The sequence below is a fragment of the Pteropus alecto genome, unplaced genomic scaffold, assembly GCF_000325575.1.
Source record: "Pteropus alecto unplaced genomic scaffold, ASM32557v1 scaffold182, whole genome shotgun sequence".
In the NCBI taxonomy this organism is placed as follows: Eukaryota; Metazoa; Chordata; class Mammalia; order Chiroptera; family Pteropodidae; genus Pteropus; species Pteropus alecto.
Window position 1 is genome coordinate 883,396 of NW_006433946.1, and position 17,065 is coordinate 900,460.

A 17,065-nucleotide genomic window follows, 5' to 3' on the forward strand; every position below is an offset into this window, starting at 1 on the left:
GCTCCCAAACATATCACTGCTCTCCTCCCTCTCTGAAAATAACCTTGGTCTTTGTATAACAGAATAGAATCTAAATGTCTCAATGTTGGGTGCCCTTAAGTTTAATCTCTAAACTATAATAAAATGGAAAACTTGTTATTATTTGTTATTACAACTAGTTTGAATATCTCTTGAGAGATAATTAACTGACTTCATTAAAAACTACCAAAAAAAAAAAAAAATCCAACCCAAAAACCAAAACTCTAACAACTTGGGGAACTATTTGAAATAGAAGATAAATAACCCACAAGCTGAGTGACAAGGTTTCAGATGAGAAGGAAAATTACACTACACAACAGAAAAAGAAAATTTTGGAGCCTGAGATAAATGTGAGCGAAAATAGAGCTGAAAAAGGCAAAGAGTGGAGAAACGGATAAACGAGTAGAAGACCGTTCTCTATGGTGTGTCCCTTCAGTCTTGCTCACCAGTTATATCTTCAATCACAGCTACCAAACTCATGAAATCCTGGTGTGAATTGCTTTCGTTGTTGGGGAAGTGGAAGGGGTGGGAGTCAAATGAGTGTGAGAGAAGGCACCACGTGAGGAAAGGCGAGCCTGGGAAGAGAGAAGAGCTAACAGCGATTTAGTTCCTACTGTTTGAAATGTTTTACCTGCATTATTTCACTCAGTCCTCATACTCACCTATGGTAAATATAATTTTTTTGTCCTCATTTTAGAGAAAAGAAAACTTAGCGGTTAAATATATGGTTCAAGTTTAGGTAACGAGTAAGTATTGGAGCCCAAACTTAAATAAGTCAGCCAGACCTCAGCACCTATGCTCTGGTATGACACATTGCCAATTAACAAATTACTTTGATAAGCATACCTCCCCTCCACCATCAGTGAATTAGGGGGAAAAAAAAAATGGGGAAGTAGTTTGAATGTGTTTCATTTTTTAAATTTCATGTTGAATAAAATTTGTCCAGTGCTCCAGAGACAGAGAAACCCCTATCTGACAGATGGGTTAAAATATCATTAGTAAATTTCCTTGTGCCAAAGATTTCTCCTCCAGTTTCTGTTTTAGTTCACATGAATACTTCTTGGAATGTATTGCAACTTATCTCTTCCTAACTCCTCCTGAACTTTTCTCCACGTACTCTCCTGTTCCCTACTATTTTCTTCTCTAAGATTTTGTTAGCTCACTCTACTCTAAGAATGTTCAAATGCCCATTATTCTAGAAAACTTCCTCTGACCCATCTTTCACTCTGAGCTCACATTCTGTCTCTTTTCTTTCATTTATATGAAAGACTTTTCCAAAAAAAAAATTCTACTTCCTGCCTTTATGCTTTAGTCATTCTCTTCTGCTCTACACTTGTTTCAGAATAATGAAACTATTCTTAAACAGCAACAAAACCAAAAAAAAAAATATGTCATGAGTCAAAAATAATAATAATAGTTTCCAAATCAAGACTTAACTTGACTCAAGCTCTAGGCACACATTCCTGAGTATCTAATGGCTCTATTGACTTATATTCCAATATGTTAATTATATGTTTTATTCTAATCCTGTTCTCATATGTTAATAGTAACATGTTATAACATCTTCATAATCTCCCAATTAGAAAAACTTGGTATCACCTTGACTTCTTTCATCATCTCACTCTGCAAATATTTAATTGATACCTAAATCCTGTTGAGTCTATTTCAAAACCATCACTTATATCAAATTTTACATGCTATCTCCTTTGCCTCAGGAAATAATCAGTCTTTGTTTCAGTTCACATTTCAAAAAGCTGCCAGAATTTTCTTACCAGAATCATGTCTGACCTTGTCATTTCCCTACTTAAAAACACTATTTTGTTCAATGACCCCTTAGGCATTCTCTGTTCCTATTGTAACAGTTTTCTCATTGCATTTTATTAGCTGGTTACTTACCTATAAAATTCTTGAAGGCAGGACTAGATGTGGCCCTATAGGTAACCATTAGATTAGATATATAGTAGACACTTCAATAAATGTTTAATCAATAAATAAATAATTGAAAGAATAGATGTTCTTTGCTGCTTTGCTGAAATAATTTGTTATTTGACAGAGGTAAGTGAAAATTTTTAAGCTTGAATTAGTGGATAAGCGGCTACTACTAAGACTATTATTTAGTCCCTTAAAGATCTAAATGAACATTTCTGAGGAATAATAAAAAAAAAAATTGATAATAAAAAAAGGTCAAAATCCTTTACTGATGTACTTATCTCATCTTTAAAGTACTGAGTACTGACCTTATAGTAATGATAAAACAGCAAAAAAATTAAGAGATGCAGAGAGAGAGGCAATGCATCATTGAGGTGAAGAGTTCAACTTCTAGGGATGTTAGAGATAGGCTGCCTGGTTTATCATTCAATAGGTGTGCCTCAGTTTCCTCACATACAAACTAGGCAATAATAATAGTAAATACCTCATAGGGCTTCATGAAATTAAATCAACTAATAAATATTAGACACTTAACATGTGGTATTTGGCAAAAAATAAGTGATAATAGGTATCACCTATTATTATTTATTATTTATTTTTGAAGCACCTAATACTTATAAATTTATGTGATTACTAGGAGTAAAAAAAATGATGTAGTCTTTTTAACCTAAGAGTAGCCTGATCTCTCTATCACAGAACTATAGTATGTGGCTCCAATTAAAAAGAAAGTATATCAAATAAATCTGAATTATGTACCTCTCAGTATCTTCAATATGCTAAGAATTTTAAACTTTATTATTTTCTTTCGGAAAAAGAAAACTATTAGGTATGGATATTACTAAACAATGTCTATGATTATTGTTGGAAAAGCAAACCAAACTGGTCGTAAATTAAATTTTGAAATTCATTCCCTCTTTGATTAACAGTACTTTTTTTTCACTGCAATGTAGAAAACATTTTGCAGCAAGAGATACAGTCATAGTATTTGGAATTTTTCCCACGGTGGTCTACCCATCTCTCAATCAGCTTGTGCTCAAGTGTAATGAGAGGCTGGTCCATAACCATTCATTTACAGTGTCTGAGTGAAAACTGCAGATCACAAATTAGCCTCTCAGGTATATCAGAATTCCGAACTGAAAATGGAAACTTTTCATTTGGGCAGGTGAGCGAGGAAAGGGACTGAAACACAAGACACTTGTGATTAGGGGATGTTGAACTGCAGAAAGTGCACAAAGGGAAGCTGATGAGCAAGCCTGGGCCCCGCTATGCACAACTATCTCCCTCATTCCATTTCGTGGAGTAATCAAAGGATATTCTGAACCTCTCAAAATGCCATCAATCCTTATTGAGAATGAAACAGAACATCTCTCTCAAGTCTTTGCAGGAGTAATCATCATAGAGAGCTGGCCTGAACCGGGAGTTCTGGCAGACAAAGATGGATTTGTACAAATAAATAAATAAATATATGAATTAAGTAACCTCCACAAAATATGAATAGAAAGTTGATGATAATCTCCCAATTCTATTGTGTAAAGGGTAAAGAAACTCACAGTGGTGCTCTCCAGCTTTAGGACAGAAAAGAATAGGCTTCCTGATGAGATACTTCCAATAAAGTATGGCAGAGCTGGGACTCTTGTGTCAGTAATACTAAAAAATAATCATCTAAATGATTTAGATAAAACAGTCATTAACATTCTACATCTAAGTATCATCTCTAGTTGTTCCTTCTTCCTCTTTATTTCCTTTCCTAGCTCTATTTTTTTTTTTCTTTAGCACTTTTGAACAAAGAAGGGGAAAATATCCTCTTTAGATTGTTCAAAAAGGCTTCTTATGCTCGCTGACAGTTGCTCAAGTGTAAAACAATTTCACAAAGATCACTGAAATGTTAACACCGGTCTCCTTAAACAAGCAGCATTTCTACGGCCTGTGCTGTCTGAGTCTTGTAGAAACCTGATTGTCGGTGTCCAACTCCAGTTCTGGTATGAAGCTATAAACAATGATGACTGCAAGAAGTTCTTTCAGATGAATCATTATTTAATAGCTAGGTCACTCAGTTTGGAGTTAGAAGACCTGACATGGGTTTGGTTCTTGAGTTACCAACCTCTTAACGAGGTTGGTAAGTTACCAAGTCCTTTACTAAGGTCAGGGATTTCATTTACTGTGTAATTGGGACTCTGGTGTGAAAATAAAATGCCACATGTATCAAAGTTCTTTGTAAACTTTGAAGAATTATTCTATCACCTATTTTTGTGAATGTTCCAAGAACGAAAGTTTCTCTCTGGTTTTATAATTATATTGCTTGTAGTGAACTTTGAATCCTCAAAGGATTCAAGGAGGGGTGAAGATAATTTTTGAAATGTTACTTTTTAGGGTACAGGGAAAAAAAGGGTTTCATAAAGATCCCTTTGTAAGTTATATAAATGTCTAAACAGTGTTGTACACCTGAAACTAATATATTGTATGTCAACTATAATTGAACAATTAAAAAAAAATATAAAAAAGATTGTCTAAATATTTTAAAAACAAATTAAAGAAAATAGAAGTCTGAACCACCTATTTTTAATGAACTTCATTTGAATAATTATTAGGCTTTTATTTATATTTTTAGAAAGTTATTATTTATTAAAGATGATATATTGATTTTGCATGTTGTTTTACCAAATAAAAGGTGGAACTTAAAAAAGCATAGACTGGAGACCAGACAGATCTGGGTTCAAATGTCACTTTTTACCATACAATCTGGAAGCTTAAGCAAAAAGACCTCTCTCTGTTTCTGCCTTTGTAAAATGTGAACAGTAATGTTTTCCACTTAACCCCAAGTGTGAAGATTAAGGATAATAAATGTAAAAGCTCAGAGCAGAACCTAACGAAAAGTATGTGATCAATACCTGATAACAATATTTGAGTTTGTTTGAAAATTTTGAAATATTTGTGAACCTTGTAAGGATAATTTTATTTTCAAGCATATAATTACTGAGTCCTAGTACAGACATTATTCTCCCAGTGTTTTTGTTTTGATTCTGGCCTTAGCAATTCCATTTGATCCTCTTAAACCATTATGTCTTGATTATAGGGAGTTTCACAGAAGAATAAACAAAGGAGGCAATACAGCCACAGGATTTCTGGCTTCTTGCACTCCCAGCAGGAACCTTTTAGACCAATTAATGATAAATCTTGTTTGACTTGAAGTCAAAGTCAAGGTTTCCATAGTTTATACAACCAAAATACCAGACAGACCAGTAGAGTATTGAATGTTAGACTTAGACAAGAGACTGGAACATGGTTTCCCACCTCTCTAAGAAGCAAAGGATATTGAGCTATGGGTTTTATTTTTTCTAGTGTCGGTTTATACATCTGCAAATGATATGGTTTGTATCAAAAGGTCTTTAAGATCCCTACCAACTCTGACACTCAATGAGTATGTAATTACTTACACTTCCACCTCATACTATAATGGGGCATCTCAGTAGAACAAATTACTAAGAGTGGGGCCAAGGACAAACCTTATTGATTATATTTCCATTCAGGGAAAATCTAGTTGAAACAACTGTCCAGAAAACGATACACATGCTAGGGGAAAGGAAGGAAAACGAAGTAGCAAAAGAGAGGGAAAAAAGTTCTGCTGCCAGTATGTCAGGAGAGCCTGGTATCTGTGTGTAAATGGGAGTGTGGAACTTTATGTATAGAAAATACATTTTTTTTTTTTTTTTGTATTTCCTGCCAACTTCTTTGGCTTCCTCACCTTTGAGGCTGAAATGTTCTAAATATCTTGTGGTCATTTCAGCTTGGGGTGAGGTGGGCGGGGCGGTGGGGAGCTATACGGGGAAGTGGTCTAGGAAAGGATTTACCATGCTCCAGAAAATATTCTACCTCTATTACATGTGCAAGAATGAATTTATAGACATTAGTATTTAGTTTTAAACATATTGAGGATTAAACTTTGCATATAGAGTGGAGAGAGAAGGAATAAGAGAAATATTTATTGTAAGGAAAAATGTTAAAATGTTAAATGGAATATAGCAGTCATTATCTAACAGAAAAGACAGCTTTTCTAAAGAATAAAAAAACAACTACAGAGGAAATCATAATATACTATGACAGAGGTGCTACTTAAAGTCCAAATCTGCTGGAAGTGATTTTTTCATGATACTTGGAGATACGATTTTAAAACGAAGTCTAAAAATGATTTCTTTTGTACTTAAGAAATTGAAAAATAGTTAATTTTCTTTGTAATTCCTAAATATAGGGTTAAATGAAGAATCCATTGGTACTATAGAGGGTTTATCATTATGTTTAACAAGATGTCATGACCACAACTTATGAAAATTCTTAGAGATTCAGGGAGAAATAAAAAATAATAGTGTTGGGTAAAAAGTACTTTATTAAAGAAAAGAAAAGCTTACAGAGAGCAGTAAAATGAAAAATAATATAGCCAGATTTTAAGAAAGTCACTGGTAGAGAAGACATTGCATAGACACTGATATTTTGCTATATATAAAGCGATCATTTGAGAGGTGAGGGATATTCTCAGATTAGTGGAAAATCAGAGCAATCAGAACTGTTTTTGTTAACTTTATCACTTTCAAAAACTTAGAAGAATAAACAAATGCAATTTGACATTATGTTCTTATTTAGGGAGAAAAAAGACAAATCTATAATGTATAAGGAGAGACAGTTCTTTGTTAAAATAAATCAACTATCTATCCACACCTTCAAACTAAAACAGAAAGCACTAACGTGACTTATTTTTGAAAGAGGTCAACATTGGAATAATGCTTGCAGCTCTGGGTAATTTTGTGTGCATGAACTGGAGAGTAGTAAAAAATAAATTGCAGTGACTATTCAAGTGGAATGACCAAGACATTTCCTAGGATAAATGTTCAAAAATCTTTCAACTGTTAGCGACAATAGGATTATATGTCATATAAAGAGAGATCTAATAAAATATGTCATTCAAGTTTATCCCATTTATGAAAATGATAGGTCTACTTTAAGTAGATGAGGACAAAAAATATCAAAGAAAGTAGTGCCATTAAATGATCAGGTATTTGAAATACTCACTAACATTGTCCTTCATTTGGTGCAATGTAAACACTATATTTAGAAATTGAGGATATTTTCAAAAAAAAAAAAAAAAAAGATATCAGGGAGATATTGCAGTCATTTCTGTGAAGTGATAAGGGCCTGAATTATTTTTGGCAGAAATTAGGAATCTGAGTTGTTTTTCGGTAAGAACAAAACCAATTTTATTTTAATTGGATGATTCTAATGAGAAGCAAGAAATTTCAAAACCATGTTTCAAGCTTTCTTAACATTGAGAAAAAATGGGAAAATTAGAAGGCCTAAGTCACCTCCTTTGATAACATAGAAGAGTTCTCAAGAATGTACAGTACAGAAATAGTAAAATTTCACTATGAGGTTTCAAAGAGATAATAGGTACTATGAACATAGTTTTAAGGCTTTGGGTCCAAGACACCCAAAATTAAACAAAAACAAAAAGCTAGGATTTGAAAAGTAAACTTACAAACACATTTTCTTGCCTTTGTTCATGTTGGATTGTTTTGTTTGACTTTTCTTTTTTTTTTTTTTTTGCCTTATTTCTAATGAATTTCAGACCTGCCCTACCAAAACTCTGCTTTTGTTCTAAGCTAGATCTTCACTCTCCATAAATGATATAGCTCAAAAAACTTTCTCTAGCCTCTTAGCTGATTTGACTCCCTTTGTCTTTTCTTATAACATCTGGCATACTACTCTTAGAATATTATCTCCTCCACTAGAATACAAATTCTCTGAAGGCAGAATCTTTGTCTTGCAACCCACATGTCCAACACAGTGCCTCGCCCATAATAAACATTCATTATTATTAACTCGTTTACTCTTTCACCATAATTTTGGACAATTAAAAACATTACTACTTAAATAAGGAACACATTGGGACCAAGAAAACACCTAGTGATATAGATATTAGTCTTAATAATAGTCTTAATAGGTCTTAATAAGTCTTAATAGTCTTTTAAATAAGAAGAACTTCTTCTGGCTTAGATAATATATATATTACATATATATCTTATCTTATATATTTTATATTATATATATTATATATATTATATTTTATATATATTATATTATATCATATATATATATATTTTCCAAACATCATATCAAGGATATTGTGCAGGAATTCTTGACATATTTTGGGAGAAATGTAAAACCAATATCCTATGTCTACAATCATTTATCATCAAGTAGGAGCTGTTGTTAGAATTGATATTTATCTTTAGTAAATTGCAACCAGACTAACCTTGTTATATCATCACAAAATTCTCTCACTGCATCATTTAGCTATGAAATGCTTCCTTAACTATGTCCTTAGGTTTTTCTCTTCTATATTCAATCACGTAAGAAAAATCATTGTGCATAGAGGTAACTTAAAATGCTTTTTGTCATTTTCCAATTAAATATTCTCTAGAAGAAAATATAATTATTTTGAAAAGTCATCCTATCATAAGGTATTTTTAAAATTATAAAAAGCTTATAGGTGATCTAGTTTAATCTCAAAGTGAAAAACTGAGTCTGATTAAGTGATATGATCAAGGCTGAAGTATTAAAGAATTGGTTCTAGAATGTGAAATTCCTGACATTTAAACTATTTTTTTTTTTTTTGGTCCAATTACCATTAAGTGAATGAAAAGTGTTCATTCCATAATTAGGAAGTTTAACAGCAACCTCTAATTTTAGGAATATGAAATCCATGTGAAATTGTTGAAAGCCAGACTCAGTTTCTAACTCTGCCCTTTATCAATTGTTAAGTTACCTAAACTCTCCACAGATCAATATTCTTAGCTCTTAATAAAAATATCAGTACCTACCTCTTGGGCTTTGTGAAATAGTTAACTTAAAACACTTAGCATAGTACCTGAGTTATAGTAAACACTCAATAAGTTTTAGCTGATATTATTTATACTATTTTTATTATTTCATAAAATGAAAGGTCATGGTTTTGATTCACTGAACTGTCAAGACAAACTCAATTGAAACTCTCATATTTTCAAATGTCATTATTGAGAATGACATCATTGTTTCTGCATTGTTATTTTGTTTGAATTTCTACTAGTTTATGCATCATTAAAAGCACATACAGCATACTAGTTTTTGAATTTCTACTAGTTTATGTATCATTAAAAGCACATACAGCATCTTACAGGGGAGACCAAAACTTTCTTTTATATCTATTTTTAAGTGATCAATTAATAAAAATATCTCAAAAGTAATTATAATGTGTATGGTAACCTGACTCAAATATATTTATTAAATTTATGAAATCTAATATGAGGGCAGTGTGATATAGGTACAAAATACATAGTCATATTTTTTAAGCAGTCAAATATTCAGCATACATGTAATTATTTAGAAATTAACCAAATTTTTGAGATACCAGACTCTTACTTTCTTCATTCTTCACTTCTGACTGCATTTTGTTCACATTTCAACTCACTTATATAACCATTCTAGGAGAGAAAGGGCAAAAAGCGGGGGAGGGATGCAAATCTATGAATATAGTTATCCTTAGCCAATCAGAAAGAAGTGGAGAAAAGTTTAAATTGTAATGATAAATCTATTATGGATCATTTGTTCCATCAATATGCTGCAGCTACAATTATTCTGTCTTCCTCTGACCTGGATAATTGGGAGCTGGCTGATACATTTAAAAAGAAGTAGGACACTTAATCTTTAAAAGTACTCATTACAAATGACTGAATGATCCTGCAACAATTGAAACAATGACATCCTCTATAAAATGCATTGAAGTTTTTACAGTAAACTTTATAATATTAAAGCTAAAATATCTTTAGCCATATTAACTTATTATCTATTCTTACTTTTACATTTTATATGCAATTTATTATACCAAACAAACACAAATCTAGGTAAATCAAAAGAAAAAAATTATTTAATTAACAAAAAAATATGCAGAAAATTATCAAGAGAGAAGAAAGGCAGTAAAGAACCTAAAACCTATTGATAGACTGATTATACAGACAGATAATGGATAAATAATATATAAAAATAGAAGTCTAACCCATAACTTACAGCTTCCTGACTAAGAAACCATATCTACAGTACATAGCCCAGGTACTAATTCCTACGGGCTATGTCAGACTTGCAGGAAGCCAGACTGCTATCTCTAGTAGAAATTCAGGAAGCTATAAAATAACTTCTGTTAACAATTAGCCCCAAATGCCAGGACTTGATTGACATCTAACAGTTTTCCTAATTTTTGTTCCCATTTTCAACTTAGGACTAATCAGAGAAAGCCAAATATGCATCCCTAACCAATAACATAGGATGCCCCGCTTCTAGTTAACCGACACCAACAATCTCCATTCAGGGCATACCCAAAGCCTTCTCTTTTCTCCCTATAAAGTTTTCTCACTCCTCTGTCTGCCTTTGAATCTGCCAAAACACATGTGACAGTGGTGCCCTTGCTTTAGCAAGACCTGAATAAAGAGCCTTTGCTTTTCTTATCTGCTTGGTCTTCAACCAAATGTCTTTGGGCGATTCTAAAAAAAAGGGTAATAAATATTTATTTGCTTGGCATTTCAGATACTCTGCAATTTTTTAAAGTCAGTTGTCTAACAATCATGTAAGATAAATACTATTGTGTTAATTTCACAAACGAGGAAACAAAGTCATAGAATTATTCAGAACATTACCTAAATCCTTGTAGCCAGTGAGCAGTTTACATTTAAAAACTAAAACATTTTTTTGTATTTCAAAGTCCAACAAATATTCTTAAGAAATATTTCATTAAAATTCACTTTAATATGTTGCTTTATCACATAAATTGTCACAGAACCTAAAACTGAAGTAACTTAATTTCTAACTGTAAAATAACGTAAGTCAGCTTTATAGAAAAGGAGGAAAAAGTATTTACACATATTAGAAATTACCATAGAGGCAGATTGAAAAAAAATAGGATAATATAGATGACTAATAAATCTATTTAATGCCTGGAAATAAAAGTGATATTTAAACACGATGCCTTAAATAAGTACTTAAAAAGGTAAAAAAAATTCTACAGATAATATAGTTTAAATAATAATGTCGAATAAGAAATAATGACTAAAGGCCAAATAATTCCTCATGTGGCTTCTACTTTGTTTCAATAATTCCATTTAGTTAACTCAAATCTTTATTAAGAATTCCTTGCACTGAGCATAAATTAAAATGAACAGAAAGTTGGAATTTGAGAATTCTTATGAAAAGAAAAAGATTCAAGCTCTTGGCCTTCATAGCATTTCATGTTAAAGAAGGAAAACACTTTCTTTTAAATTTCCCTGTTTTAATAAAAAGTAACCAATTTTTCAGATAAATTTATAAATACCAAAGGTATAATATGGCCATTTTTCTAAGTGTACAGAGGAAAAAATGTACTTCATTTATATATCATAAAGACTGATCCTGCCCATAAACAAAAGACTGATGATCAATATCTATCAGTTGATTTACTTTTTAACTTTTTTAGTTATGTATCCACTGAGATGCAAGACATATTTTTCATAGAAAAGAAAAATTAATTGAGGATTCCATCTTTGCCTCTTTCTTTACCAATCCTAAATGAGGGTAGATGAGAAAAGGTATGGGGCAAGTTGGGGGATGCATATTATAAGAAAATCACCTGGGAAATTTCCCAAACAACATGTTGAGGTTGATGCCAAGAAAAACACCACATCATGAAAAATAACATGTTCTAATTACTTTGAAGCAATAGTATGTGTAGTAGAGACAGACTACATACATTAGAATCCTGCTCTTCCCCTGGCTAATTGTGTGACACTAGTCACATCATTTAACTTTGTAACAAGTTTCCTCATTTTTAAAATGGGAATAGTAATAATAGAATCTCATGAGATTTTTGCAAGGATTAAGAGACTTAATATATATGAGCTGCCACATAGGAATCACTAGGTATTACTTTATTATTGCTGTCAGTCTGAAATAAAGCAAAGTATTTTAGAGAATGAGCAGCAAGTTGAATATTTTATTATGGTCAGAACTAATAGGATGCTGTTTGTTCTACTAGCTATAATGTTCTTAGATGGAGGATGAGGCTAAGAGAAAAAAACTGCTCTTTAGAAAAAAAAGTAATCATCACATTTATGTCTTATCAATGGAAAAAGTTGATTACAGGCATTATTTTACTGCTTCTCCATGATCCATAATGGCCAATGGACACTTGATTACAACACTTATCATGCTGTGCTCTGTGTCTATATCTGTGTGACTCTTTCAATAATCTGGGCACTTCTCGAAGGCAAGAATTATGTCAAAATTCTTTGAATTTCAAGTGTCTAATAATACCTCACATGCAGAGATACTCAATACATGTTGAATGAATAATGAATAAATTTTTAAAAATAAACAAATAAATGAATACAGGGATTGACAGTTTTCAGAGAAAGAAAAGTATTCTTAAAGAGTAGGCTTAATATGTTAAAAGAAATGTAAATTCTTTTCAGAAGCTTCTTTCAAAACTCAATTCTACATCTAAGAAATGATACAGCAATCTCCTAATATGATGGATTTACTTCAAAGGATTACACAGTTTTCTGTTTCTACTTCAACTTGACAGAAAATATTTAATGTCTCTTAAGTGAGTGAAAAAGAGTTGTATTTGTATTATCTCTGAACTAATAAGGTATATCATTTTATTAAGAAAGAAAAATAGAAAGCCTATCTTGGTAAGAATTTTCATTTGTTTATAAATGTGTACAGTTTTATTCATTTGAATGGGTTTTATATTTTTTTAAATTAAGATTTTAACTTGACGAATAAATGGTTCTCCTTTTGAAATCTTGAAGATATTTCAGAGTGCATATTTTATTATCCATGCCTTTTTTCCAAAATTAATTATATATGGCAAATTTGGCACATCTTTTATTGTTTTGTTATCTGGTGTGTTTCTAATCTAGCAATCACATTGATCTAAGCTATATAATTGTTTTGAAATTTTAGTGTTTAAATCTATTTACATAATTATATTTCTCAGAAATAATATGGTAGTCAGTATGTAATTACTTCTTACCCTATTTGAGTCAATTCTTGCTCTGGAAGTATAGATGGGAGGTGGGATGTTGAAAGCCTGAGGGACCAGGTATTCCTCAGCATCCATCATATCTTCTAAATCCTCTTCGTCCAAGAGATTCTGAAAGAACTTGCTGTCATTTGGACTCGGAAGCTTCATACGATCATCACCCTAAAAGATTGCCCATGAGAAACACAAAAAATGAGTCTTCTCTTTATCTTAGTATGTGGCCTTTGCAATAAATTTATGTAAGATCAAAACAAATGGTTGAAAATTCAAGCACTCATTTAATGAAAACATTTTTTAGCATAACTGCCAACCATAAAGAAGCCTATAATAAGCTCAAATATAACAAGGTAAGATAAATAAATTTAATACAAGAAAAATATGATAAATGCATTAGAGATAGATAAAGCAGAATGCTATGGATGTTTTGAGGGAAGCAAAATCCATTTCAGATCTGAGAATAATGGTAGGTAGCCTCCACTGCCAACATGTGTTTGGGCTCTGACTTTAAGCATAAATAATAAAAGCCATTGATTTATCAATCTTTATTTTTTTTGGTTGGTTTGATATCATAGAGCGATCAGAACACATAGGCTCCATTCTTTGTACTATCATATGGCATAACATTGTTAAAGTGATAGCATTTGAAATCACAGCACGAGTGTCACATAACATAAATGGGGGTGGGAGACACACCAAAACCCTTGTTATACTCTCTCTTTCTTCATCTATTTCTTAAATACATGTATATTTTATTTTCTCAAAGTTATGTGATTTCTTGGTGACAACTTGTTTATGAAACTTAATTTGGCATAAAGATAGTTGGAAATTATTATCTTCTAAAACCTAGCTTTTATCTTCATGTCAGACTATTGATATGAAGATAAAGGAGACCTTGTCTCATTGAAGAAATTTAATTGAATGTAAGCCAATGTTAATTTGTTTATGGTTTAAGTAGAAATCATCATAGAGAAACATATTAAGATTTTTAAATTATTCAATCCATTTCTCTAGTGTTCAATATGTTCTTTTGGCCTGTTATTTGATTCATATGTATATCAATGCATTTGATCTGAGTTATGCCTAGATATTGCATAGCTCCCTAAACAAAGCAAAACACATTTACAAATATTTTTCTAGGAAATTAAATGTCAATATATTGAAAATTTAATTCGTTGTCTTTAATCATGAACCAGATTAAAAGAAAAATCCTTCTTCCTTTTATTCTGAAAAGGTAAGATTATAAAAATGAATATGACTTACACATAATGATAATAAAAAGCAGAGTGTTAAAGGCTTGTCTGAGCATAAAGGCTTTTATATATATAAATAATCATAATTATCTGGCTGTTCAATAGCAGAGGCACTGGAATACTAAGGGAAGGTGCTTAGAAGAGTTCTGACAGCAAGGAAAAAGCTGTTTTCCATGTCATTTCAGATGATATTCTGCTTAGTTAATCTGTAAATGGTGATTTCCACAGTTCCAAAGCCTAGATGTTATGCATATTTTGAAATGAGTTTACCACTGGGAAATTCTTAAAAATCTAAGCAAATGCACTAACCTGAATAACTAGATATCTTTGAGGGTCTCGAGCCATCCTGGAAAATTCAGCAGCCAGTTCCTTAAATTTAGGTCTACTGTCAGCATCAATCATCCAACCTAGAAATTCACATGCAGTAAAAGTTACTACATCCATAATTAGAAAGAAGCGCAATATAAAATTTATGAAAATACAGCCTAAGTTTACAAAATATTAATTTAATAATAATGATCTGAAAAACAAAAGATGCTAATGAAAGGAACAATCCAGTGGGTGAAGGTGTATATCAATCAGTTTGTTGACACTCATAACTAAATGTAATATGCTTTAAAATAACATAAACTCTTTATTTTGTTGATCTTATTTAAAATTAATTTTCTTCCTCAAAAATATAACTTAGGTTACTATATTAACTTACATTATTTCAGATCTTTTTTTCTTAGGTATGGCAAGAATTTTCTCTTAAAGTTTTTCTTTGATGGTTATAGAAGAGGTGATTGGAATATAATTTGTAATTTTTTATCAAGAATGGCATGGAATAAAAGCTTTAGTTACAATGTGGTACACTGGCACAGAGGGGGAAAAAAGAATAAAAAACAACTTTCTTATGTTACTTTTTTTCTACTTGGAAGAATTAATATGAAGTAATTTGTAACGTTTGTTCAGCAATGGCCGTTAGTTTATTTTAGTGCTAACCTTTTCAGCATAAAAATAACATCAGCAATTTTCAATGTGTGTATTATTATTTAGCTGAAAGTCTAGATAAAGTGGGTCCTAGCTCCCCAGGCTCTGTTTAGCTGATGAGATGACAAGAATAAAAGTACCAAACTTTTCTTGATTTTCTTGCCAAATGAGCCTTTTCTTAGGTATTAGAACTCTGAAAGCAAGGTAAAATTCTCTATCAGGAAAAATGTTTTCCTAATTTTTCATTATTTCATCAGGGTATCTAAACCAACCCTTATGTTCTTTATGGGATCAAATTATATAATGCATGCACGTGTTTAAACTTTCTTCCACAGATGACTACTGAACAATGTTTGATCCAATAAAGCTTATTCCTCATTGTGGGAGTTCAATTTCTATTCTTGTTCTGGGAAGTTTTTGGGTGTCAATTCATATATCATTAATTTCATCTGAATTTTCTTCTCTCCTAACAAAGTTGGAATGTTCTGTATTCTGTATGCATCCACTGGAAAAAAAGTTTTAAATGCTGTTGGTGACAAGATGCTACTAAAAAGGTAGGTGTTTCTGGAACTATTGGAACCAAAAAAAAGGTTAAATTCATAGTGAAGTATCAGTTTCTTTCTAACTAAATATTGAGTAAATAGAACTATGCTTAGAGAAAAGGGCATGCTGACCTGAACTGGAAAACACATTTTTTATTTCTTTCCTCACTGTCAGAATGTATCACACATGTCATGAATATAAATCTGGGCAGACCTGGGTCCAAAGTCTCTTATTAATAAGATGCTTATTCACCTTCACCAGTTTGTTTCTTTGCTAACACTATGTAAATCAAAAGGGGAAAACCTCAAACTACACAGGAAAGATTGCTGAATGTTAATCTCACTTAAATTGTCAGAAACTCCAGAGACTTTTCTAATTCTATTTAAATTAAGAGCCTAGGCTTCCAACACATTTCAAAACACATTTATAATACATATGTACCTGGGGCACAGAAAGGAGAAAGATAAGTAAGAGAGTTAGATGCAAACAAATGATGGAATTGTAAAAAGTAAACATTCATAATCTTTTTAGTTTAATTCCTTCCCACCATCCACTTTCTCCTGCCAATTTCCTGTTGACTAAAACTGGTAAATTTATTTCCATTTAATTCATTTTTTAAACTATCAGTTTCAAGATTTCTTTCTTTATATTTAGATTATTTGTTTAGCCTTCTCTTTTTCTATAAAAATTACTAACATTGTTATGACTAATTACATCTCTTTATGAAAGACAATTTGTCATGGAAATGATAAGACTCAAAGTGAAATGAACAAGAGTAAGAGTCATATAATTTGACTTCATAGCATGGAAGCATGATATTGCTTCATATGAATGATAATGACAACAAGCTGGTATTTACATGATCTTTTCATAATTATTTTTGAACTTTTATATTTTTTAATACACAGAAACTTTATGCAGGTAGATTAATCTGTACTATGACTTTACTAAGAATGATGATGGTGATGATAAAATTATTTTGCAATCTTACATTTGACCATGACCATGTAAACGTCAATAGTGCAGATAGGAGGCTGGGGCAAACGTTCTCCTTTCTCTAATAAGTCAGGGATTTCTCGGGTTGGAATTCCATCATAGGGTTTTCCTCCAAAGGTCATCAGTTCCCATATAGTGACTCCTAAATTGGAGAGCAAATTCTTACATAAGCATATTAACAACATACTTTGAACAAACCAGTAATATGCCACTGGCAAAAGAATGCTCCCAAGAGGGCAAGCAAAAATAGTCTAAAGAGAAG

At 31.7% G+C, this 17,065-nt stretch overlaps 1 protein-coding gene across 1 annotated transcript in view; it reads right to left on the reverse strand.

Moving 5' to 3' along the window:
* Positions 1-17,065, reverse strand: part of ERBB4 (erb-b2 receptor tyrosine kinase 4) — a 988,299-nt gene that overhangs the window by 20,284 nt on the left and 950,950 nt on the right. Inside the window, exons 23-25 of the mRNA XM_006908488.3 lie at positions 16,799-16,945; positions 14,602-14,699; positions 13,034-13,204 (exon numbers count right to left, since the gene is read on the reverse strand). Of these exons, the coding sequence (XP_006908550.1) occupies positions 13,034-13,204; positions 14,602-14,699; positions 16,799-16,945 (416 nt within the window). The remainder of the gene's footprint in view (positions 1-13,033; positions 13,205-14,601; positions 14,700-16,798; positions 16,946-17,065) is intronic.